Source organism: Myxocyprinus asiaticus, chromosome 4, assembly GCF_019703515.2.
Source record: "Myxocyprinus asiaticus isolate MX2 ecotype Aquarium Trade chromosome 4, UBuf_Myxa_2, whole genome shotgun sequence".
NCBI classification, from domain to species: domain Eukaryota; kingdom Metazoa; phylum Chordata; class Actinopteri; order Cypriniformes; family Catostomidae; genus Myxocyprinus; species Myxocyprinus asiaticus.
In genome coordinates this window covers 52,953,789-52,980,000 of record NC_059347.1, presented here as the reverse complement: position 1 = coordinate 52,980,000, position 26,212 = coordinate 52,953,789, and the positions used below count along the sequence as shown (strand labels likewise).

Sequence of the window (26,212 nt, the reverse complement as noted above, 5' to 3'; positions counted from 1 at the left end):
GTTTAGTGTGAGTGAAAGACATCCTTTGTATTACAGCACATTCCATCAGCAACAAACCCCTCACAGATATCCTTATCAACTAGCGGGAAAAAAAAAAATGTCCTTGACATTGTCTAGGCATAGCTAGTCTTATAATAGTGAGAACATACATTTTATTAGTTCATCTGGGGAAAAAAACTGAAACGATGTCTATTGTAAAGTGGGAAAAGTACCAGTGTCTGCGTCAAACCTGAGCAGGGCATTCCTGCACTGCACTTCCTGTCTCACTCTCTGTCTGATTTGGGCTCCTGGAACTTCGCTGGGCATTGTGAAGGCTGGACACAACAACACATACCGACTGATAAGGACTGAGCCTGAGAATTCAGACCACACACCTCCTCACACACACACAATAACAGCTGGCTCTGATAATGTACGAGAACAGAGCCTGGTGTGGTACACGGAAGATATCTCAAAGCCAACATGCTAATTACCCACAACAATCTACCTGGCAAGACTTTAATTGAGCCTTATCGACTCAACTGTGCTGGAGACAAGAATGGATGAGAAAATAAAGGAGGATTGAGCTGCTTTCTATTCCCAGGCACATGCAAAAATTCAGTGAGAGACCTGAAATTCTTCACAGTGATTTTAAAGCAATAGTTCTAGCAATAAATCTCCCATCATGTACTCACCTTCATGCATCCCAGATGTGTTTGAATTTCTTCTGCAGAGCAGAAACAAAGATTTTTTTTTCCTCCCCTTTTTTTCTCCCCAATTTGGTCCTTGTGGTGGTGTAGTGACTCGCCTCAATCCGGGTGGAGGAGGACTAATCTCAGTTGCGTCCGCGTCTGAGACAGTCAATCCACGCATCTTATCACGTGGCTTTTTGAGCGCGTTACCACGGAGACATAGCGCTTGTGGAGGCTTCACGCTGTTCTCCGCGGCATCCATGCACAACTCACCACGTGCCCCACTGAGAGCAAGAACCACATTATAATGACCACGAGGAGGTTACTCCAGGTGACTCTACCCTCCCTAGCAACCGGGCCAATTTGGTTGCTTAGGAGACCTGGCTGGAGTCACTCAGCACGCCCTGGATTTGAACTTGTGACTCCAGGGGTGGTCGTCAGCGTCTTTATGCGCTGAGTTACCCAGGCCCCTAGAAACAAAGATTTTTAGAAGAATCTCTGAAGTGAACGGTGACCAAAATTTTGAAGCTCCAAAAAGCTAATAAAGGCAGCATAAAATTACTCTATACGACTCCAGTGTTTTAATCCATGTCTTCTGAAGTGATCCAATCAATTTGAGGTGAGAACAGAGCAACATATAACTCCTTTTTTCCTATAATTCTTGACAGCAGTCTCCTTGGCGATCATGATTTCAAGCTCAATTACACTACCTAGGTAACTCTGAGCATGTATCAAACTCTAGGAATGTAATCGAGCTTGAAATCATAATAGTGCCTAGAGACTGCAATGGCAAAATGTACAGTGAAATTTGTTTTTACATTTTGGCCTGTTCTCACACAAAACCGACTGGATCACCACTGGAGCTGTATGGATTACTTCATGTGCTTTTTGGAGCTTTAAAGATTTGGTCACCATTCACTTGCATTGTATGGCCCTACAGAGCTGAGATATTGTTCTAAAAAAAGTCTTGTTTGTATTCTGCAGAAGAAAGAAATGTATACACTGTTGTTAACCAACCATAACACATATTTAAACCATATACTGTATATTACTTCCCATATTCAATACTCATTAAAGCAGTACACCTATGGAGGAAATGTTCTCCTTCCTGGTGTTTAGTACAGCCACCAGCAAAGTGGTGCAGCCCAGAGGAAGGACAGAGGAGTGGAAGGGTAGAAGAGCTCCTCTGGGAGTGAGTGTCAGGAGGAGAAATGGGGCTATTCCATAAGTTGCCATGAGGGAGATAAAAAAAATAGCCAATTTTTAACATTTCCACTGCAAGAAATAGAGCAGGAGAGCAGAGAGGCCACAGTAGATAAACACAGCATCCTCTCTAGGGTGTAATAGAGGATTTTAGCATCCTCTGAAAGTTATTTTTTCACTATGACGACAGTCAAAATGAACAATACTTGATTATGAAATGCATATGCAAACGAAATGCATTCAAAGCTATTGTAAAATAGTATGCACACCTGTGACTGCAAATTAGCTGAATTCTAATAATAATTATATATAAATGCTTTAATTAGATCTTAAAGTTGATTTTGAACAAAAATAGAAGTCGGTAAAAGGCCAATAACCCATTAATTGGCCAATAGTACAAAAAAGAAAAAAGTAGTCTTTACTTACTATGACAGGTACAGACATTGATGCTAAAAGATTAATTAATCTCCAATTAATTAAGATTTGGTGCATAACCGCAGGACTTTTAACTATAAACAAGCCGGAAACATAGAGACTTGGCCCTGTAACAATGCTCTATATAAATATTAACCAAATTACTGTATGCTTTTCATACCCTATATATTAACTAAATGAAGTGTTTTTGTGTGTGTGTGTGTGTATAATATATATATATATATATATATACACACACACACACACACACACACATACACACACACACATATATCTGATCTAATGAGTAATAAGGTTTATTCACAAGCAGGGACTAAAAACGTTTTTTTTTTTTTTCATTTCGGTTTGGTCTGAGCAGAAACGGTATGTGTTCATTCTGGTTCCGGTGTTCCACTGCCTCCTTTTCAATTGGTAACCAGTTAGAACAAAATTAAAGAACTTTTCTTTTTTATGACAGTAGTTTGGGTGATATGATATACAGTACCAGTTGCAGTGTTACCAGATTTCTCAAGACAAAAGTAACCTGGTCTGCTCAAAAACAAGCACTCAACCAAAATAAGTGAAAATGAGAAAATAATTAATTTGTTTTTTCCCATGTGGGGAAAATTATCAGAATATAAATCATAACAAGCAAATATACAGTAGTCTATTTAGAAAAACGTCTTTTCAATAAATGTATTCTATAAATATATCCCAAAATAATCTGCCCATCTAAAATCAATTAATAGCCAAAATCTCTCTCTCCTGCATGCATGCACACATTGCTTGGGTGTGTTTGGACTAAACGATATCTAATGCGGGCTGAGTAATTTTATTTTAAACATTTAATAATTGTAACTATTTGTTTTAATTACAGATCTGCTTTTCGGTCAGTACCTGGCATACATCAAATTCAGCAGGGTTGCTGCTTGTTTTTAAAATTAAATTTAAGACTTTTTAAGACCTTTTTCAAGACCTGAACAAATAAAATTAATTCCGTATCCCCATACCAAAACATACCCACACAATCTCAAAATAAATAATGTATCACAGACTCTTACTTACACAGGCAGGGGCACACATTCAACATGGCCTTATCAATGCTTATCAGTAAAGGTTATAGCTATATGCAAGTTTAAAATACATAAGACATGTCTTGAAATACACCGGGGACTCTTATTTTGAAATGTTAGCACTTCACTGCTTCCAGCTGCTCACTCAAACAGATAAGGGAAATAAAATGTGCACTCCTACAACAATCTATAACATATTACAATATAAACTATTAAAAGTAAACATTGTCATATTTCATCAAAATGATATCATCATAATCATCATCATCAACAGGTGATCATTAGTGATCGCTTTTCATAAATATCCAACATGGCCTAATGATTGCAAACGGCTCTGCAACAGCCGAAAACACTCACAAACCTACGCGTGCTTGGAGAAAATACAACAGTGCCACGCTATCACTCTGAAGGACGCAGCGCATGCATTTATTTAATAAAATCGTATTCTTTCGAAGTTTGATAATCACATCAAGTCATATCACGATTACCATCTTTCCACCCCCAAATTTAAGACCTCTTTAAATGATAATTAGACTTTTGTTACATCATTTAAGATATTTAAGACTTTTTATGACCTTAAAAACTGAATTTAAGACACTTTAAGACTTCAAGGATCTGTGGGAACCCTGTTCAGTGAAGTCTTGGAAACATCGGAGAAATGTACATGCATTTACCTCGATATTTTTCCTTGTATCTGGATTAACCGTGCATGTATACATAGTAATTATATCTAGTTGTCTAAAAGTTCTTCAGCATGTCACAGAAGGCTACATCCACAACGTGCATTGAGGCAAAGAAATGTGTGATGCAGCGGAGTCCTTCAGGATCAAAGCACATGCTTATCATGTTCAACTAAAAAGAGAGAAGCCTCATTTTTGGGGGGGCAACAGGAAGTTGTGTAATACTGTGATAAACCATTTAGACTTTGGTTTCATGGAAAACAAATTATTGGAATGAAATTAACCGATTATTAACTGGTTACCAACAGTTAAAAATAAAGTTTTCGGGCCTGGGTAGCTCAGCGAGTATTGATGCTGTCTACCACCCCTGGAGTCACGAGTTCGAATTCAGGGTGTGCCGAGTGACTCCAGCCAAGTCTCCTAAGCAACCAAATTGGCCCGGTTGCTAGGTAGGGTAGAGTCACATGGGGTAACCTCCTCGTGGTCACGATTAGTGGTTCTCGCTCTCAATGGGGCACAGGGTAATTTGTGCGTGGATCGCGGAGACTAACATGAGCCTCCACATGCTGTGAGTCTCCGCGGTGTTATGCACAGCGAGCCACATGATAAGATGTGCGGATTGACTATCTCAGAAGCAGAGGCAATTGAGACTTGTCCTCCGCCACCCGGATTGAGGTGAGTTACAGCGCCACCACGAGGACCTAGTAAGCAGTGGGAATTGGGCATGCCAAATTGGGGAGAAATTTTTTTTCTCTGGAACAATTGAAAGGGACTTTGTTTCCATTTTCGGTTACGTTTTTGTTTTCGTTCCTTGGAACGTTTTTAGTCCCTGTTCACAAGACATGAAGTTTGAGACAAGATGTTTGTGCTGACACGGCAGGTTTCAATATACAGTAATCACATTTGTCTTTGCATGCCCTCACTTCAATTTAGAACACTTGGTTATCTAATGGAAAAATAAATGCATTGAAGTCAGGATAACAATATGGATGAATATTGTCAATGATGAAAGATTTAGATACAGCAAATCCCTACGTGACTTTTTCACCTCTATAGGCCGCTGTTATACTGTAAAACAAAGCTGTTGGAATTTTAAAAAAAAGAAAAAAAGACTGGCATAGATTTTTGCAGATAACCGATGGTACCAAAAAGCAACTATTGCCAATATATCACTTTAACTCCACAGCTGGATAACGGCAATTTGCCAGTAAGCACTGACCCACTTCAAGCACTACCTCAAACAAAACAAAGAAAGACCTGAATAAAAGAAACATCCCATCAAACACCCAAGGCCAAAGCTTTTGGAACAATACAGAGAAGTAGGCATCACTGCAGATTACTAAATCTCTCACAATCTCTGTCACACACACCCAGACAGGAAGCTAAAGTCTCATCCTCACTGTACCACTGCTCCACACCCTCTTCTCACACCATCAATAAATAAACCACCACCAGCCAGAAGGATGTTCCTCTCATTGTTCCTGTAACCGGAATGAGAGAAATCAGATGAGTGAAAGAGAGAGACAGAGCAGAGTGTGGCATCTGTGGACAAAGATGCTGAGGGACGAGAAAAGGGGAAAACCACAGCCACTCTGGGTGGGTTTCCGTACAGAGAGACGGGCGACTCCAGCAGGAAAACCCAGAACGAGAGAACAAAGCAGGGAATGGGTGACCCCAGGGCCCCTGGTGCATCCTGGTCTTGAAGAGCAGTGCTGTCCAGTGATTAACACTTCCCCCAATGATTCCATCCCTCTCTCTTTATTACCCTGTTTTTAGGCCTGATAGACCTGTTTTTTGCTGACACAGCAGCACAGCGGTGTGTGGGGCGATGGAAGCACAAACAGATATACTGTATGTATTATGAGGATTTATGCTTTTGAAATGGGACACCGGGTCTGTGATGAAAACATTACTGATCACAGCGGATTACTCAACTGTAGAACATGCTTTCCTGCAACATTAATCTCTGTTAGAGCAGTTTTTTTTCCATATATGTAAGGGATAATGTATAACCAAGCTAGTCATTATAGAAAAATCAAATAAAATGGGGTGATCAGATTGTGAAGCTGCTTGTATTACCCTGAAGTGGTTTATTTTGTGATAATTACTGTACATTACCCTTCTTATATTAAATTATAATTATTTTTAAATTCTGACATGAAATATTGATTGATTGATTGATTGAGTTGAAATTATTCTATTATGTGAGAAGAGAAACTAGCATGTTTGAGACACACACATGAGAAGTCCTGACCTACTGCCCACAGTACTGAGTTGAAGGTGTCTTGACGCTCCTCTTTAGTGTTTAGATCTGTCCATGTGACCTGAAGAAGCCCAGACGGGAGCTTTTCTACTCGTTTCGGCGTACACCTCCAGGAGAACTTGGTGCCATACGCATCCATGTAGTCTGTGACTAAACCAGCCATTTGCTAAAATACAAGAACACCACACACACACACACACACACACACACACACACACACACACACACACACACACACACAAAAAAAACCACACAAGAAAAGTTATTGAGGGCTTTTCCTTACCAACTGTTTTCTGAAACACTTATTTCACTCTTCAGCAATTTAGTCATAGTTGTCATCCCATGTTACTCAAGCCAGCCCATACTGCTGGTGTAATGCTTAACATGACAAATCTCCTGTCAGAACACCATAACCATTAATTAAAGATGAAATCATTAAAAGCAGGGTAATAAAATAAGTCTGGCCAGGTCCCTCTTCCTGTTTTTGCCATGCAGCAAAGCGGCTTTACTGGGGTGAGTCACTTCAAAGAACGCCCAAACCAAAAACAAAGGTTGATGAGACAACCGAAAATGCATGGTTTTACCATTGTACTTTAACTTATAAATGAAAGCATGTTTTAAAAGAGAGATTTTCTGAATTGATCAGAGAAGAGACATAGTACCTGATCAAACCCCCGGAGGGCGATACTGCGCACCATCACAGTGGTGTCCAGCCCAATGCCAGTGAGGAAGCCAGCACATTCCAATGCTACATCTTCACACACAGTGAAGGAAAACAAATGAAATTGCATGAACAAATAAAATCATTTCCTGAAAAGGCGTAACCACAAATTACAGCATTAACAGAAACTCAATTGGCATAGCATCAGATGTTTATCATCACACAAGTCTTTGATATTTTTTTTTTCTTTGAATACTGGGGATACATCATTTTATTTTTTCCTTATTTATTGATCATGTAATTTGTTGTCAAGCTCATAGCATGTGTGGTGAATCATAGGATTGTTTCTTGACATCTGGAAATAATAATAATAATAATAATTATTATTATTATGAATCACATTTTCTAACACTTCAATTATATCTAATAATATTAATGGAAAAAAAAAAATCTAAAAAAGGGAAACCAAACTACAGTAAACCTGTATGAGAACTAGAACAATATACTTTAATTATTATTTAATATTCTTTAATATTTTGTTGTTTATTATAATAATTGTTTTTGTTTATACATTGATTGTTTATTTGTAAATGTTTATTTTTTTTAATGAAAAATATTCTGGTAGTCCAGAAGAAAGGGAAACCAAACTTCACATTACAGCCAGTAAACCTGTAGGAGAACTAGTACAATACTTGTAAATTATTATTTAATAATTTTATTTTGTTGTTTATTATTGATAATGGCTTTTGTTTATGTATTAATTTTACATTTATATTTATGCATTTGGCAGACACTTTTATCCAAAGGGATTTACAGTGTACTTTTTACAGGGATAATCCCCCTGAAGCAACCTGGAGTTAAGTGCCTTGCTCAAGGATACAATGGTGGTGACTGTGAGGATCGAATCAGCAACCTTCTGATTACCAGTTCAGAGCTTTAGCCCACTACACCACCACCAATCCACTCCACACCAATTTTGTTTATTTTGTTGACTTGATTATTGTTTCAAGGCATAACATCTTGAAATAATAATAAATCGTATTATTATTAAAAAATAATTTATACTCAATCCAATTTGATGGAATTTTGTTACGAAATTGAAATGCATAAATCTTGAAACTATTCTTTGTGTGAATTCCCTCTAAACATCAAATACATTTTTTTCTAATATTTTATCCAAAACATATTACTACAAAATATGATTGATGGGAATTTAAATGTACAGGTAACAACCTTACTGAATCAATTAAAAACGTATATTAATACATTGATTAAATTCAAGTATTTTACATAAAAGTGCGACACAGTGTTCACATAAATGCCCTAATAAGTGTAAAAAAAATGCTCCTAAAAATGTAATATTGCCCCATAATAAAAAAAGTTAATTTCTGACCTTGTATCTGTCTGTACAGAAGGGAATCCACATTTTATACACAGCCAGGAAATGAGAACTAGTACAATAATTTTTCATTATTATTATTAGATGTTTTTTCATTTGTTGTTTATTAGGGATGTTGTTGTTTTTTTTGTTTTTTTCCCCGTTAATTTTTATTTTATTTTATTGAATTATTGATTTGTTTATTCATTGTTTCCAGGCATGTCTTCTGGAATTAATTATAATAATAAATCATATATTCTGACTATAAATAATAATGAAAACAAAAACATTTTTCCTTTCAAGCTTGTATTACTTCAGGAAATAATGATTATGATAATGACTGTGGTAATTATATTACATTCAAGAATATTATTATAAATAATATATTATTGTTATAGAACTATCATCATTATAGAATAGATTAAATATATTCTATTACAGTCACTGGAAGATTAAATGAGAGTATGTTTGTTTGTTATGAGGGATAAAACCATTTTTGTGTCATTGATTAATAGCAGTGCTTAAAGTCATTTAATACTGTGTGACACTCCTCCTGTGGGTGCTGTTCATAAAGGATACAACTGGCACCAACAACCAACCTAAAACACACAGAAAAAAATAATTAATGACTTCACAAATGAGTAACATGAATACTCAACTGTGTCACATCACAACAACAACAAACACTAAGTGAATGAATGTAATAGAGTCAGCGAATTAGTCACAGGACATAACAGACAATAAAGCATGACTATAAACCTAACAAGGCAACAATTTTGCACCATCTCAAAGAGGGAGGAGGGAAAAGTTGAGAACATGTGAACAAAGAGAAATGTCTACATGTGTGAGTGATGTGCTGCTATAATCCACCCTGAGTTTCATTGTCATGGTGAAATGTAATTGCTAGCAGAGGGTCTAATCCTCATGGCTGTCCATACACGGTGCTGCTGAGTGATACCCACTTACACCAAAACATCATCACACGCACTGAATGTACAACACTGCTAATGCACAGCTACACGTTGTGCTCTTTTGTGTGGCGGGCTTATGGAGGAATTAGGCGCAAAATCTCAGACCTTTTTTCTGCCCTTTTATCAGCAAACGTGTCCCTGAATTCCCACCTGCCACACTGCAGCATGCCAGATAATCAGGACTGACCTGCACTAAGAGCCTGCTGTCTGTATTTGGACAGAGGACATTCCTGTTAGAGCACCAGTTTAACAGAAAAGTACAGGTAATGCAGGATAGGAGAGACAGGCAAGATTCGTTTTTTTTTTTACAAAACAAGTAAACAAGATGCATCATCCAGTGATTGTGTAACTACAGCAGAGCTGTTTAGAAATCATTTTACAAAACTATTTGACCACAGAGCACTACTACTGACCAATTAGAATCAAGTAACAGAGCTGTGTATTAATCATATACTGTTAGCATAGCATTCTACTCAACTGTAGCTTCCATATTCACACATCAACTCCAGGGGATACTATCATGGGCAATGTGTGGGAACTGTGATTACAGTACACTCAGTCAACCTTGGGTAGCACTTCTGTAATAAACCCAGCTACGATAACATCAGCAGTCTCATGCTGTGCCTTCCTTAATGTCTCCCGAGACTAATAAGACTCCTTTCATTCCAGGAGAGTAGACAGAGACCAGCACAAAACAGAGGAGTATTTACTGCAAGACCATCTGTGATCCCGGGGCTCTTTGGTTCCTTCAAATCAAAGTAATTTCAACATCGGTATTTAAATAATGAGCTCAAGAGTTGATATCATTACATATACTGAATGCATTAGAATCTATAGCACGTCATCGGTTCTGACAGATGTTCTGCTGTTGTGGTGGAAACGACTGCACAAGTAAATGTACAAGTTTTTGCTTTGCCCTCTCAGGTGTACTTGCCAATGCCCTTGTTCATGCCCGTCAGTCACTAAGCTCTCGCCATTTCCACAGGATGAGCAATCTTACTGGCAACAGTCTGAAATCGCACCTGTACATCTGACAGCTCGACCGCAAAACAACATCACCTGCCCGAGAGGATGTGGTCGTGATGGTAACTAGCGTGACTTTAAAACTAATGGCCAGGGGGAATTGAAAATATAATACCAGTATCAGCTGAAGGCCTTCTGTTGAGTAATTGAAATCCTTTTATTGTTTAGTGCATTCTGAAGAATGACTTCAAGAATAACTAAAAAATATAAATGTCTTTACTGACAATTATAACTGGAAAACACGGACTAAACAAGTGCTACCAGCTGCATTCGCAGTAATTACAGCTGTTGGTTTCCTTAGCCACAACATAAATGTGAATTACGTTTTCCTTGGTGACTCCTTGAGCCAAAAGATATCATCACTTGTAATTCCAAACTCCACGGCTCCCGGCACCTGGAGGAAAAACAACCACACACAAGCCACTTTTAAGTGCGCAAAAATTATTATTCAGCCTCAGCAGCATTCCACTTAACATTTACATTTTAAACAAAAACTGTAATAAAATTATATTACAAATATAAAAATAACAAAAATATTAATATAAATCAATATTTCATACCACATAATATTCCAAAAACAATGTTAATGTTATCATATTGTATTAAATAATAAATATGAATTTTAATACAATAGATTTATCTGATAATTTTAAAATGACTATTATTAAACTAGTAAATAATGTGAAAAAATTAAATTCTTTCAATATTAAATTATATCAGTCCTACATAAAATGTGTTTTACGGGTGAATCTCACAAAGAAAGGTCTAGAATCAAAAGAGAAAAAATAATATATTATGCATCAATAAAATGAAGTCTATTTATAGGACCATTAGTATTTTTTGCATTCTTTTTATTTTAGCATTATTTTCATGACAATTATGCACATGTCCCCCTAAATTCTCATTACTGTAATGTAGTAAACAAAATCATCCTTTCCAAACACAATGATTTCTTATATAAAATCAGCATACTGTATATTCAGTAGAACTAATGCTACCATGATATACTTTTCAATTTAAATACAATATATCCTAAAAAGAAAAAATAAATAAATAAATTCAGCATTATAGTAATGAGGATGATTTATTATTATTTTTATTTACTTTTTTTTGCATTATAGTGCTGACAATTGGTGGGGAGTGATCCCTAATGGCTTAATTTTTATTATGCAAAGTCTTTCTTATTGGGCGTGATATATGACCCAGACAAGTACTTAAAGGATTTTGTGTTAACATTAATAATGACAACAATAATTATTGTTCATATTAACAATAATAATAATGACTGATCAATTTTGACTGACGTTTACTGGTCTCTTAAATTAACAGTTCACCCAAAATTGTTCATTCTCTCATCATTTCCTCACCCTTATGTCGTCTCAAACTCGTATTACTTTTTTCTTCCGCAGAAAAATGAAGATAATTGAATGGAGATATGATGTCTATTTGTCCATACAATGCAATATATAAAGGATATAAAAGCAGCATAAAGGTAATCCATAAGACTTCAGTGGTTAAACTCCCATGTCTTTTGAAGCAATCCAATCAATTTTGGGTAAGAACAGACAAAAATATAACTTCTTTTACACTATAAATCTTGACATAAGCAGTATCCTTGGCGATCATGACTTACAGTGAATGTACAGTGAAAAAGGAGTTACATTTTGGTCTTTTCTCCCCCGAAACCAATTGGAGCACTTCAGAAGACATGGATTAAACCACTGGAGTCTTATGGATTACCTTTATGCTGCCTTTATATCCTTTTTGGAGCTTGGAAACTTGGTCACCATTCACTTGCATTGTATGGACAAACAGACATATCCCCATTAAAATATCCACATTTGTGTTCTGTAGAAGAAAGTCATTTGAGTTTGAGATGACATAAAGGTGAGGGTGAACTATTACTTTACTTCTTTATCATATGTTTACCCTTTTACTGGTAACTAAATGGAAGCGATCAAAAACAAATTCCATGCTTTCAAGTCCAAGGTGGAATAATATCAACTGTATCATATTTGGCCAGACAAAATGAAATTGTCTCTTCCCTATCAGCAAAACAAGGTCACACTGCAAAAAGAGAACACCCACACATACCCTTATGTAGTGGCACGTACACTTACATGTGTGGGGTACTTTGGCCGTCCACCAGTGGCTAACACAATGTTTTTCGCAGTCACTGTTGTCTGTGGGCATTATAAGAATCAACGGTAAGGGCGCAATACATTATATATTGAACTTTATCAGGTCAAGTATTTTAAATCTAAAGTCGTACCTCTTTCCCTTTGGAATTCACAGCTCTGACAGTGTGTTTATCCACCAGACTGCCCTTCATATTCAAATATTTCACCTTCCTGTTCCAACAAAGAGAGAGAAAAACATGGTCACTTCACACTAACATGAAAATGCCAACATGTGAACTAAATTTGCTTGTCAATATCCTTTTAGATATTTGAGGGCCCATGTCAACTTGTGGATTTTTACACAATTATGGCGACGTCAGAAAACTCTATATCAATAACAATGATTAGATCATTAGCACTTTTGATGTTAAACACCAACTTGACACTTAATCTAATGTGGAGATGTATATTTGGGTGCATTCTGGAAAATGACATCACCACACCTGTTTGCCTCACAGCCATGCAGTAAGACGTGTGAAATTCAGGACAATTTATCATGATGCCACATTCCCTGTGTACACAGAGCCTCAAACTGTAATTACCTCATCAGATGGTGAAAGAGACAGACAGTTAATGAGATCCACTGGGAAATAAACACTCTGCTGCATAACATCTGTGTAATTCTTTTAAAATCGATCATAATTTTATTTTTTTTTTTTTTTTTGGCAGTTAGTTAATACACAATTTCTATCCAAGGAGACATACTGGACACTAACAATGGGAAACCATGGAAAACATCACTAGTGTAAACTTGGTTAAAGTATCTTGGTAAAGGGTACAGTCATGATATGAGTGTTTGTTCGTTTTTTTTTTAATCTCCCAAATTCTGAGTTGCCAGCCTAGATGCTTGACCATTACATTACCACCGGCCTAGTGACACTTAAGTGAATTGTTACTAATGTAAATTACTTTTCCTTTTTCCAAAAGCCAAAGTTAGCATTACATTATATAGATGTTATTACAAATGCAGTTTCTGGAATCTGCAAAGATATTATCATCAACTCAAAGAAGAGTAAACATTTAAAGGGATAGTTCACACAAAAATGAAAATTCTCTCATCATTTACTCACCCTCATGCCATCCCAGATGTGTGTTACTTTCTTTCTTCTGCTGAACACAAATGAAGACTTCATGAAGAATATCTTAGCTCAGTAGGTGCATACAAAACAAGTCAACAGGGAAACTTTGAAGCTCAAAAAGCTTATAAAGGCAGCATAAAAGTAAGCCATTTGACTCCAGTGGTTAAATCCATGTCTTCAGAAGCAATATGATAAGTGCGAGTGAGAAAAAGGTCAATATTTAAGTCCTTTTGTACTATAAATCTCCACTTTCACATTCTTCTTGTGTTTTTGGGGATTCACATTCTTCATTCACATCGCCACCTACTGGGCAGGGTGAATTTATAGTAAAAAGAACTTAAAGATTGATCGGTTTCTCACCCACACTTATCATATCGCTTCTGAAGACATGGATTTAACCACTGGAGTCGTATGGATTACTGCTGCCTTTATGTGCTTTCTTGAGCTTAAAAGTTTTGGACCTTGTAGACTTTCATTGTATGGACCTACAGAGATGAGATACTCTTCTAAAAATCTTAATTTGTATTCAGCAGAAGAAAGAAAGTCATACACATCTGGGATGGCATGAGGGTGAGTAAATGAGGAGTGAATTTTCATTTTTGGGTGAATTATCCCTTTAAGTTGCTCTTTATTAAAACAATAAGCTCTCTGTGGAATATATACACCCCTTAGTGTAGAAATTACATTTTGGCAGTGTTATTTTAATAGTAAAACTCACTTGTCCTGTAGCTGAACTCTGTGACCCCAGTTTAGGGACCTCACATGGTTTTGGACAGCCTCTGCCATTACTGGCCTGCAACATATTAAACATAATCAATTCTTTACTTTCTGGCAATGACAATCCACAATCACTTTAGGAATTCTAACATGCATTTGAAAGAGTTCTCTGCTAAATGTTTCTTCCTTCCATCTGCTACACTGCAATAGGTTGGAAAATTTGCGCTATTACATTATTTGAACATAGAGTAAAGCAAAAATTAATTCACACTAATGTTCTTTGGCTTCAGCTGACATGCCAAACATATTACATGTATAACAAAATCAAGACTGGAATTCCAAGAAATGAAAACTGTATCCAAGCCCTACATCTGGACACAACACCTGCAAAAACCCACAGCTTAATCAAGCCTGGAGTGCCCTCTAGTGCCCTGATGGCTACACTTTGCATTTGATCCTACAGAGAAGTGGTCTTTCACCACAAGATGACGCTGTACTGTGCCATATATAGTAAACAATGTTTGTGAAAGTGTGGCATTGCAATGATCTGAAATAAAACCATACAATGTATGTTATATAAACAATATCATACTTGTGCCCCGATCAGCATGAAGCTATGCTTCACAGAATTGCTATAAATGACAAATACGAAGTTGTGATAAACAACATGAAACTCACCAATCATGTGAGAGGGATTCTGGGATTTGCCAGCCATACTTCCTTGCATCTTTGACCGCAGTGCCGAGCAATGCCGCATGATGCATAAGCTTCTTCGGAATACAGCCAACATTCACACAAGTGCCACCAAGACCCCATTTTGTGCCTAAAGACAACATGATACAGTTATTGTTTTTTGGAAATATCAAACACAACAGCATAAAGACTATGATGGCATCAAATAGGTCTGTACCTTTAAGTGAAGGTTCGACATAGTCCAAGACAGCTACTTTCTGTCCTAACTGGGCAGCTGGAAGAAAAAGACCGGTTAAGTCTCAAGCACCGAAGAAAATGGTTGAATCAATGACATTTGACAACTAAATGACATCTTATAATCATGCAATTAGATCAAATCAGAAAATGCATTAAAACGCAAAACTCATGCCTTCATAATTACAAAATGGACTGAATTTAGCAATGGACCTTCTTTTGCACACTACTGCACAAACAAACAATAAATACATAAATAAATAGTATACAGAACAAATACCTTCTTTTGAACATGCTAACCCTCCAGATCCTCCACCAATAACCACCAGATCATAATCAAAATTACCTGCTGGAATCAAGCAAGAATTTCTAGATAATTCACAATAAAGACGAATACAGACTTTAACACTTTACAACTCAATGTTCCGTTTTTCATAATCTGTATTTCAAGTGGTGGTTTGTCTCTCATTTTCACTGGATTTTATGCCAACTTATGAGGGCCTCCTATATACATTGCCTGCATAAATATGTAGCACAAAACAAAAATTGTACACAGTGAACTTGCTATCAAGCTAGGTAAACAAATGGTAATGAATGGCATATTAAGCATAAGTTCAAAAACACTCGGGCGAAATAATTTGCTGATAACATGTCGTTTTATTCAATAAGACTTACCAGTAAAGTTTCTTGTAGATATTAGAGTCCTAAAGGTGAAGAGACCTCTGATCTTTGGCCTGCCTCTACTGAAGGCAGCCATGATGTCAGGAGGAAGGACCCCTGTTATCCGTTAAAGGTATCTTAAGAGATGCCTGACTGGATTGTGTTTTAAAGGAATAGTTCACCAAAAAATGTACATTTCTCTCATCGTTTACACACACTTATGCCATCCCAGACATGTATGACTTTCTTTCTTCAGCAGGACACAAACAAAGGTTTTTAGAAGAATATCTCAGCTTTGCGTGTCCATAAAATATAAGTTAATGAAGACCAAAATTTTGAAGCTCAAAAAGGCACATACATATAGCATAAAAGTAATAAATAAGACTCCAGTTGTTTAATCTGTGTCTTCTGGAGTAATCGAATCGATTTTTTGGTGAGAACAGACCAAAATATAACTCATTTTTCACAGTACTTCTGGCCATTGCAGTCTCTAGGCACAATCATGATTTCAAGCTCAATTACACTTGCGCACAAAGTGTTTCTAGCAAGTCAGTCCACTGCCTGCCTCTTTGTAACACTCTTGGGAGGCTATTTCCTGTCATGCCAGTGCAACTCCTATCTACTTAAATGGAGAAAGACCAAAATCTCAAAAACGGTTGGTCAAAATTGATCTATAAGATTGATACTATCAATGTAGATAGCACGAGAGAGAGCAAGAGAGAGAGAGAGAGAAATGATTTTGACTCATGCAGATTCTGCTGTTTTAAGCATCTCCTTTATTCACGCCCAAAATTTATGACCTCAACAAACAAAATTTAAGACTTCTCGTAATTTATTTAAGATATTTAAGACTTTATATGGCCTTAAATTTTAAAAGTAAATTTAAGACTTTTTAAGGACCCGTTGGTATCCTGGTTTTCTCTTTTAATCATTTAATGTAATTTTGAGTGTGACCATGGTTTAAGGAGGGTGTACCTGTATGCTGGGTTGGAAATTTTAAGGATTAATAGTGGTGTTTTCCTTATCACATCACATGTTGTTCTGAAAGCAAAAAAAACAAAACAAATGAAACACGGAATGTAGGCTGTCTTATTCGCAGCTTGACCAAAGCAAAGCGGGCGCATTTACTCGCGCGATTAACCGAAAGTGAAGCGCTGCCGGCTCGTGATGCGTGAATGGCTTGCATGCGCTGCACGAGTATGTTGGGTATACTGCAGTCTCGTCACATTTTTACTTTTTTTTAGCCTTCCATTCAGCTCATGAAAACACGCTGCGTGATCATGAGGAAGGATTACATCAAGATGTAGACTGGAATGCATGTGTGGAATTTCATATCAATAAAATAGTCTGCTCCTCTCTCACCGTTGCTGGCATGCCAGTGATTACCTCTCCATGTGCCAGTGCTGGCACGTGTGCCATAGGTTGCCGACCACTGGGCTAGGCTAACTGAAAAACACAAACAACTACACATTTTTAATTTCACAATCTATAATTTCAGTTATATATTATTATGTGTAACATATGATTTAAAAGATATTAAATGTAATATTTACATAGTTAAAACTGCATGTACCATAAAGTGAATTTGGAAGATTTTTAATCAGGCATTGAATTGAGTACCCATTACTAGCTCTTTGAGCCAATGGAATCGCTGTGATGTCATATGGGGACTCGATTTACTAGGCGGACTCAATTTATCTTTTTTTTTTTTTTTTTTTGCTTTATTGTAACAGTTCACATAACAGAAGAATTAAAAGGGAAAAAAGATAAACAAGCAAAGAAACAGAAAAACTTAAATAACTATATACAAAGGGGTATTAGAATATTCAAAAGCCATAGATGCAGGGGTGTCTAACATGGGTAAACGTTCAAGGATCTACAGCAGTCCAGAGTCTTTGTTGTCTTGGTGTTCCTTACACCCTCCAAAGTTTCAAGGTACTGACAGAGCTCAAACTTATATTGTCCAAAATGTGGGATTTTCTTTGACCATCTACATTTATGGGTATAATATTTACCTAAAATAATAAATAGGTTAATGACATAACATATTTTCTTTTCTAAGCGTTTATCATAAAAAAAATAAAACATCTTTAACTTCCAAAATAATCTCAGTCACAGTGATCTCCTTAAAAAAAAAATTTAACAAAATTTTTTTTATTATTTTTTTAAATAAACTAAAAGTAACACCAAAACAACTTAATACAAATACAATCAAAGAAAATATGCACAATGCTTTCAATGCTGAAGTTGCAAAACACGTCAAGACAATATCTTTTTAAAATCTCCTTATGACCTGATTTAAATAAATGCAATTAATAATTTTAAATGAAACATCCCTTATTTTATTTGTGACTCAATATCTCCTAAAGACCATAAAAAACGTCCTCGCACTTAATATCTTGAAAATGTGAATTCCAAAAGCTTTTTGCTGGGGGTATCTTAACTGGCTGGCAAATCTGTCTAAAGAAACTATTGTTGCATTTATTATCATTAATACTCAAACTATTTAATTTTAAATTAAAATCAACAGTAGGATTCGAATCTACAACTTCAGCAAAACGCAACAACTGAAGGAGTCCAGATGGAATAGCATCAAAGACAATTGCGTATTCCTTAGCAGATACTGGAAGTTTATATTTGTTTACAAATTCAGTGTATGTGGGTGTGCAGAGTAACTCCAGCCAGGTCTCCTAAGCAACCAAATTGGCCCAGCTGCTAGGGAGGGAAGAGTCACATGGAGTAAGGGCCTCTTCATGGTCGCTATAATGTGGTTCACTCTTGGTGGGGCACGTGGTGAGTTGTGCGTGAATTCTGCGGAGAATAGCGTGAAGCCTCCACACGCGCTTGGTCTCCACTGTAACGCGCTCAACAAGCCATGTGATAAGATGCGTGGGTTGACGGTCTCAGATGGAGGCAACTGAGATTCGTCCTCTGCCACCCGGATTGAGGCGAGTCACTACGCCACCATGAGGACTTAGGGTACGTTTACACGACAACGATGTACTTAAAACGGAAACGTTTTTCCTTTGCGTTTTTGAAAAGTTTCGCGTACAGACGACAATGTTGTCAAAACAATCTCCGTTCACACGGATCCGTGAAAACGACTAAAAACGCTGTATTATGCATGCCAGGCCAGTAGTTGGCAATGTCACTTTGTAAAGAAACACTACGCGCCTGCGCACAATGAAGATGGCGAAAGCATCGAGCAATTTTGTCTGGACGGACAATGAGGTTGCTTTATTACTACAATTACTTTGCTGGAGAAGCGTCAATAAACTCAAAATCTTGAGCAGCACAAACACTGTCCTGTAGTCTGCCATTGTAGTTTTGAAGTACTCGTGCGCATGCCTATAGACTGAACATGTAATACGCGTGCGCATGATGTTGTCATTTTCACAAATTCGCGTTTTTGTATGTTTACACGGAGACGATAACAGCATCGTTTTCAAAAACTTGCACTTTGAAACCTGTTTTCAAACGTTTGCGTTTTCAGGCCCCAAAACGGCATTGTCGTGTAAACGAACAGCCAAAACCCATAAAAAGTTTTCCGTTTTTAGTTGAAAACTTTGTCGTGTAAACTGCACCTTAGAGAGCATTGGGGAAATTGGGCATTCCAAATTGGGGAGAAAAAGGGGAGAAAAAAATAATAAAATTCAGTGTATGAAAGTAGATAGCCATTGGGGTGGAACAACTGTCACCATTAAGATGTTATTTTTAAACCAATATTCAAAGAAAAGCTTTTTATTTTATACTTAATATCCTTATGATTACAAATCGAACATCTACGAAGACAGAACTTGCGTTAATACGCCATCAGCCATGATAACAGTACTGTGGACTCAATTTATCACGACACCGGAAGTAAGTTTACACTTCGAGGGGCACCCCCGGAAGCTACAACACCGGAAGTGTGAAATTGGCCTATTGATGGACTATCGGGCCAATCAGAATGCAGGCATGGCTTTAGTTGCAAGGGAATTGGCTGTGCATGTGACTGCACAATTCAATGATCAGTCCAGATAAAATAGCTGCAGGGGGAGACAGACGCTCTACTTTCCTCGCTGCGTTGTTATCGCAAGCGCTGTGTCACCATGCCTGTGGATATTAATGAATGGGCAGGTTCCTTAGCTCTCACAGAGGTGGAAGAGAAACCAGCCAAACCTTTAACTGTCAAATACGGGACTTTGGAAATTGACGCGCTGGGAAAAGTGCTCACACCCACTCAGGTCAGATGCACGCGCATGCAGGAATTAGGCCAGTGCCTGTAGCCTAGCAATGCTGCTGCACCATGCATGACTTGCTGATACGAGTTTGTCAAATGTCATAGTGACTGGTGGGTCAGTTTCAATGCAAGATTGCTAAAATAAGAAGAAATGTCGTTTTTTTTTGCATTTGGATTAACTAAATGGGGTTCAGTTTAACGCACTACGTCTGCAGTTATGTAATGGAGACATGGGTCGCATGCAGCTTAAGTTGCATCTGTCTAGATATGCCACGATCTCGTGATCTGATGGAGACACTCGATACGACCTTGTGCAGAATTTGCAATCATCATTACAGTTTTTCGAGAGTTCCACATAAATGGGACGCAGAATTAAACAAACAAATAATTAGGTCAAATATGCATCAGTGATGGTATAGTATACTAGTGTTTTCAATTGAAAAAGTTGCAGAGAAAGCATAATGTGCATTTAAAATACATTACTTTTTATATTTAGATTTTAATACTACATACAGTTTACATCAACATAAGCTATAAAGATTATAAATGGCTATCTAAGTGAACTGTAAAACAAAATAAAAGTGTGATTACAAGTGGTGGAAAAACTTGGGCAAAATATATAGTTCCAGTACTTAAATTACACTTACCCTTATAGATTCATATAAATTGTAACCTGAAATTTTGATGTTAAAAAACAACATATTTTTCTTCAACTACACTATATGGTTCTAAATAAATACAACAAATAGTATATAGTACACATCCACATGCTGTTAAAGGGATACAGTAGTTCACCCAAAAAGTAAAATTCTCTAATCATCTACTCGCCCTCATGCCATCCCAGATGTCTCCTCCTTTCTTCTGCAGAAAACAAATGGAAGATTTTAGAAGAATATCTTAGTTCTGTTGGTTCATTCAATGCAAGTCAACAGGGTCCAAAACTTTGAAGCTCAAAAAGCTTAAAGTCAGCATTAAAATAATCCATGCTTAAATCCATATCTTAAGAAATGATATGATAGATGTGGGTGAGAAACAGATCAATATCCTTTTTTACTATAAGTTCTCCTCCCTGCCCAGTAGGTGATGATATGCACGAAGAATGCAAATCACCAAAAACAAAAGAAGAGAAAGTGGAGAATATTTATTTGTTTCTCACCCACACCTATTATATCGCTTCTGAAGATATGGATTTAACCACTGGAGTTGTATGGATTACTACTACTCTGCCGTTACATGCTTTTAGGACCTTCAAAGTTATGGTCACCATTTACTTGCATTGAATGGACCAACAGAGCTGAGATATTCTAAAGGTATTCATTTGTGTTCAGCAGGAGAAAGAAAGACACACATCTGGGATGGCATGAGGGTGAGTGAATGATGAGGGAATTTTCATTTTCAGTTGAACTATCCCTTTAAGATTTGTATTAACTTATTAATAAGCTTTAATTTATGTAAACATGCATTAAAATAATGTATATTGTGCATTATAAAATATATCCTGTTGTCTTAAATTAGAAATTCAAATCTCAAGTAAAAAGAAATCAAGCTTACATGCAACATCTATTCTGAAGTTGTTTCGGTTTCATTTTGCAGGTGCAGAACTGCCCAACATCAGTTGAATGGGAGGGATGTGACCCCAGTAAACTGTACACCTTGACACTGACCGATCCAGATGCGCCCAGCCGAAAAGACCCGAAATTTAGGTATGCTGCTGCAGTCAAATTTACCAACCATATTCAAGCTATTAGAACTTGACCAAAGATAAACACAATCCTGTTATAGTAAACATATGGATTCTCATGCGAGTGGACATGTTTGAACAGGTTAGACTGTCTTTGATGCAAGGTTTCTTTATATGCTGTAAGTGTTGTTTTTAATCTCAGGGAATGGCACCATTTTCTTGTTGTCAACATGAAAGGAAATGACATCTCCAGTGGTTGTGTCATGTCTGATTATGTTGGTTCAGGCCCCCCAAAGGGAACAGGTAAGAGCTCAGATTGACTTGCCGATATCTAAACAACTTCTTAATACCAAGAAAAATAATGAAAGTTGTTGCTTGTAGTAGGACTGAGTAACACTCTGGGCGTCTATGGTGATTTAGTGTTGCATATGCTTTTTTGCAGGTCTGCATCGTTACGTATGGCTGGTTTACGAACAGTCAGGTAGTATCAGCTGTACCGAACCTGTCCTCACCAATCGCTCTGGAGACAACCGTGGAAAATTCAAGATCCAGAGTTTCCGGAAGAAGTACGGCCTCGGCGCTCCGGTCGCTGGGTCTTGCTATCAGGCAGAGTGGGATGACTACGTGCCCAAACTTTACGAACAGCTGGCTGGCAAATAAGGACAATTTAGAGCTCTGACGCTAGTGTTTACTCAGCAAGTTCTGGCACAGTTCTGTTTTAATTTAGCCATTTTAAAGGGATAGTTCCCCCATTTACTCACCCTCATGTCATATTCGATGTGTATGACTTTCTTTCATCTGCTGAACACAAAAGAAAATTATCTCAGCTCTTTTGGTCCATACAATGCAAGTGAATGATGATCAGACCTTTGTAGCTCCAAAAATCACATAAAGGAAACATAAGTAATCCATAAGTCTCCAGTGGTTAAATCAATGTCTTCAGAAGCGATATGATGGGTGTGAAACAGATCAATATTTAAGTAATTCTTTTACTATAAATTCTCCTCCCTGCTCAGTCAATCTCCACTTTTTCACTTTAACATTCTTCTTGCTGGCTTATGTGCTTTTCGGAGCGTCAAAATTTTGGCACCATTCACTCACAGAGCTGAGATCATTCTAAAAATCATAATTTGTGTTCTGCCGAAGAAAGTCATACACATCTGGGATGGCATGAGGGTGAGTAAATGATGAGAATTTTCATTTTTGGGTGAACTATCCCTTTAAGAGATGAACACTGGTCATAGAACTTGATTTGTGATTTTCTGTTCCTCTTTCTTACTATCTGAATTAAAATGGAACTGAGCAAGCGCAGTTCAGACTATGCCTTCATTTCTGTCAAAATACTTAAGCAAGGTATTTGGCCGCCTTCAGTTTAAAATTGCTAATAAAGAAGCTGATATATAGACGTAGCACCTTAAAGTCAAATTTGTGTTATACTTGTGGCTGCACCTTTAATTTAATAAAGTGCTTACAGTTACAGCATGCTTTGTTATGCACATAAAAAAAAAATCCTGCTTGGAAAATAAAAGACAATGGATGCAAATGATGTTGCTTGTGTGATGAGCACTTTATTTACAAATATAATTAAAAGCTCTGACAGAATCATGCCTCTTAACCTGAAAACAAATGTAAAGTGCATGCGACAGTAAAGCGTTTTATTCACTAATTTGACTTGTAGAAAATACACAGCTGGAAAGGGTGTCGAACAAAACAGAAATCTAGATCATGAAAACAGCAATTGGAGGCAATTCAGACAATTTCACCAGTGACTGCAGTAGGGAAAGGGTGGTGAACCATTTATTATATATATATATATATATATATGCATGTGTTTATATAAAAAGAAATGGAAAATCAGTTAAAATGTTATAGGAAAATAAGTAAAAGTTCTCCATAAAGCCTTCTATACACAAAATACATGTCCCTTCTCATTCAGCCCTTTGTGCAGGTACCACGAGTTGATTTACATATGTATTATTCACATTGTGCACCTCAGCTGAGGTGGATTACGGTTTTGTACATACTGTATTAATGCAGTGGGTTCTCCCAAAAAACCCAGATTACCATAAGAATCTAAGTCACAGATGCAACTATTAAATATGTACATTGTTTTAATATGCAAACTTTATCAAATTTCTTCATTACTTAAAAGTTACTTTATAATTTATTTTTCTTGGTGAATAAATACTAAATAGAGATTCAAGCAGCAATAGGCAGGAGGCTGCAAAAGAACAAACAAAAATATCTCTAAAAAAATTTGCTTAAATCACACAGCCTGTCAAAAAACAAAAAAAATAATAATAACATAGCACAAAGAAAAAAAACAAGTGTGCATCCGGATTAAAAGTTGCAATACAAACCCCCTAATTTGTATTGCTATTCTCTTGATATCTCTATTTTAATTTGAGTTACATTAAAAGTGTTACCATTGCACGAGAAAACATTGACATCAACACTGTGACAGCTTTAATCGTCTCATATATAATATTTATATATAAAAAAAGACAACTAAGGACGTTATCCAGCATGTTATCCCATGACGTGTTCAGTAGAGGGAGCCCAAACGGGTGAGGCCTGTACAGGCATCAACCCCGAGGAGCGATGGGTCTGTCAGTAGCAAACACAGCAGACTTGATCCATAAAAAGTGGAGGATGGTGGAGTGTTATGGTCTCATCTGTAGTCATCTTTAGGGTAGTCCAAAGCACCCAGGTTATTGAAACCCATTCGAAGGCTTTCCATATCGAAGGCGTCGATTTCTCTCTCCTGGCGGTCAAGCAGGTGCTTGATTCTGTCAGTGCGCTCTTTCTGAAGAGAAGCCAGCTCCTCCTCAATCTGAGAAAACGAGACAAAAATATGTGACAAACCAGCAAAAGCAGAGATTTGCCATTTAATAATTTGTCATTTCTCTTTAATTTAAAGCAACAATGCACAGTGGTGGATTGTCCCTTCTGGGGTTTGAACCTACAACCTACAAATCAATTCACCACAAGGTAACACCACCCCAGAAATAAAGGCATTTTTGGTCAGTTTCTTCCATTCCAAAAAATCAATGGACTCAATATCTGCATTTGCTAACACCACAACCGTTTTAGGCCAAACAAAATAATAGTTCACCCCAAAATAAAAATTCTTCCATCATTTACTCACTCTCATGCCATCCCAGATGTGTTTGACTTTCTAAGCACTTTTTCACATTCTTCTTCTTGCTGCCTTTATGTTCTTTTTGGAGCTTCAAATTTTTGGTCACCATTCACTTGCATTGTATGGACCTACAAAGCTGAGGTTTTCTTCTAAACATCTTCATTTTTGTTTTGTAGAAGAAAAAAAGTCACATCTGGGATGAGTAAATGATTTTTGGGTGGGACTATTCCTTTAATAATTAAAATAAGTGGCCCAAAGTAGCTTTCAGGAGTCCTGTTGCTACTACAGTATGTGTGCTACAGTGGCTTTGGCTGGTGTTGGTCTTGTTTGCTCCACTAAACCTTTGAACTGGTCTGGAAATGTAATTTTCATGGACCAGTGCCACTTATGTTAATGAATATTGATAGACTGATTTATAGGCCCATATGTGGCCATTTTGAGAATACCAGATATCTAAGCCCAGATGAAATCTACTTTTGCCCTGATTTTGAGGGAAAACGTGGAATTATCCAAAATGTATTTAAACAGTAAAATGTGAGAGCTGAGATTACTACATTCTTATTGGTAGCTGAGAGCATAATCAAAGGAAAATATTGAATAAACGTGAAGGATTTGTAGATTTGAACGAAAATGCTGAGATTTCTACGGGCACAATTCCGTGTGGGTCTGCCACAGCGTTGCACAACTAACTAAAAGAAGTGACACTACTAGAATAGTGTCGCTTTTACTATAACATTTTCCAACAAGTAGCGCTGTATCATCACAAAACGCTACATTTGTCACATTGTATTGCAAACTCAACAATGGAGCTGAGGGAGTAATCAAACGCACTCACCTAAACCATCCTCTCTCTCTCATATGTAGCGCAGGAATATGTAAATCATTTAAGCAAATCGGTTCTTTCTGACAGTTCATGTCATGAACTGGTTACAATAAACAATTCACTTATATTTAGAGTTGGGAACAATTCATTTTAGTGAGTTGGTTCATTCGGACGCTTGAAGTTCACATAAATGGTTCACTAATTCACTTGAAAGGATATGCGTGTAAACATGATTTTGGTGTGATAAAATCACATACCTTTTCTGTGTAAAGTTATAGCAAATTTTACAACTTCGTTATGATGACACTGTAATGTCAACAAACCTTAAAGCACTAAAATGACTGTAAAAATGACAACTTAATACACAATAATACACAAGTTTTAACAGAAGAATTAATGCAAGTGCTTTTATAAAATTATAAGCTTCACATTTCTGTGTTTAAA

The 26,212-nt window shown here is 36.9% G+C and overlaps 3 protein-coding genes across 12 annotated transcripts in view; 1 reads left to right on the top strand and 2 right to left on the bottom strand.

The window, feature by feature from the left end:
* The window catches only part of txnrd2.2 (thioredoxin reductase 2, tandem duplicate 2), a 35,631-nt gene extending 19,624 nt beyond the window's left edge, over positions 1 to 16,007 (bottom strand). The window contains exons 1-12 of one of the 6 annotated variants that reach the window (XM_051696734.1): positions 15,916 to 16,000; positions 15,521 to 15,589; positions 15,224 to 15,280; positions 14,992 to 15,136; positions 14,315 to 14,389; positions 12,610 to 12,688; positions 12,458 to 12,520; positions 10,661 to 10,731; positions 8,923 to 8,942; positions 6,967 to 7,058; positions 6,296 to 6,470; positions 230 to 314 (exon numbers count right to left, since the gene is read on the bottom strand). In XM_051696734.1, coding sequence (XP_051552694.1) covers positions 230 to 314; positions 6,296 to 6,470; positions 6,967 to 7,058; positions 8,923 to 8,942; positions 10,661 to 10,731; positions 12,458 to 12,520; positions 12,610 to 12,688; positions 14,315 to 14,389; positions 14,992 to 15,136; positions 15,224 to 15,280; positions 15,521 to 15,589; positions 15,916 to 15,997 — 1,013 coding nt within the window. In that variant the 5' untranslated portion in view covers positions 15,998 to 16,000. Of the gene's footprint in view, positions 315 to 6,295; positions 6,471 to 6,966; positions 7,059 to 8,922; positions 8,943 to 10,660; positions 10,732 to 12,457; positions 12,521 to 12,609; positions 12,689 to 14,314; positions 14,390 to 14,991; positions 15,137 to 15,223; positions 15,281 to 15,520; positions 15,590 to 15,915 lie in introns of all 6 variants that reach the window. The other 5 variants (XM_051696733.1, XM_051696735.1, XR_007897096.1 and 2 more) reach the window with 5 other exon arrangements.
* A 3,880-nt stretch (positions 16,008 to 19,887) lies between these two features.
* Positions 19,888 to 23,349, top strand: pebp1 (phosphatidylethanolamine binding protein 1). Its single transcript, XM_051696740.1, has 4 exons — positions 19,888 to 20,126; positions 21,716 to 21,825; positions 22,006 to 22,106; positions 22,246 to 23,349. The coding sequence occupies exons 1-4, from the start codon at positions 19,992 to 19,994 to the stop codon at positions 22,461 to 22,463; spliced, it is 564 nt and encodes a 187-aa protein (XP_051552700.1). The 5' UTR covers positions 19,888 to 19,991; the 3' UTR covers positions 22,464 to 23,349.
* Positions 23,347 to 26,212, bottom strand: part of LOC127440229 (serine/threonine-protein kinase TAO3-like) — a 101,073-nt gene continuing 98,207 nt past the window's right edge. For all 5 annotated transcript variants that reach the window (XM_051696721.1, XM_051696720.1, XM_051696719.1 and 2 more), the window contains one exon: positions 23,347 to 24,636. In XM_051696721.1, coding sequence (XP_051552681.1) covers positions 24,475 to 24,636 — 162 coding nt within the window. In that variant the 3' untranslated portion in view covers positions 23,347 to 24,474. The remainder of the gene's footprint in view (positions 24,637 to 26,212) is intronic.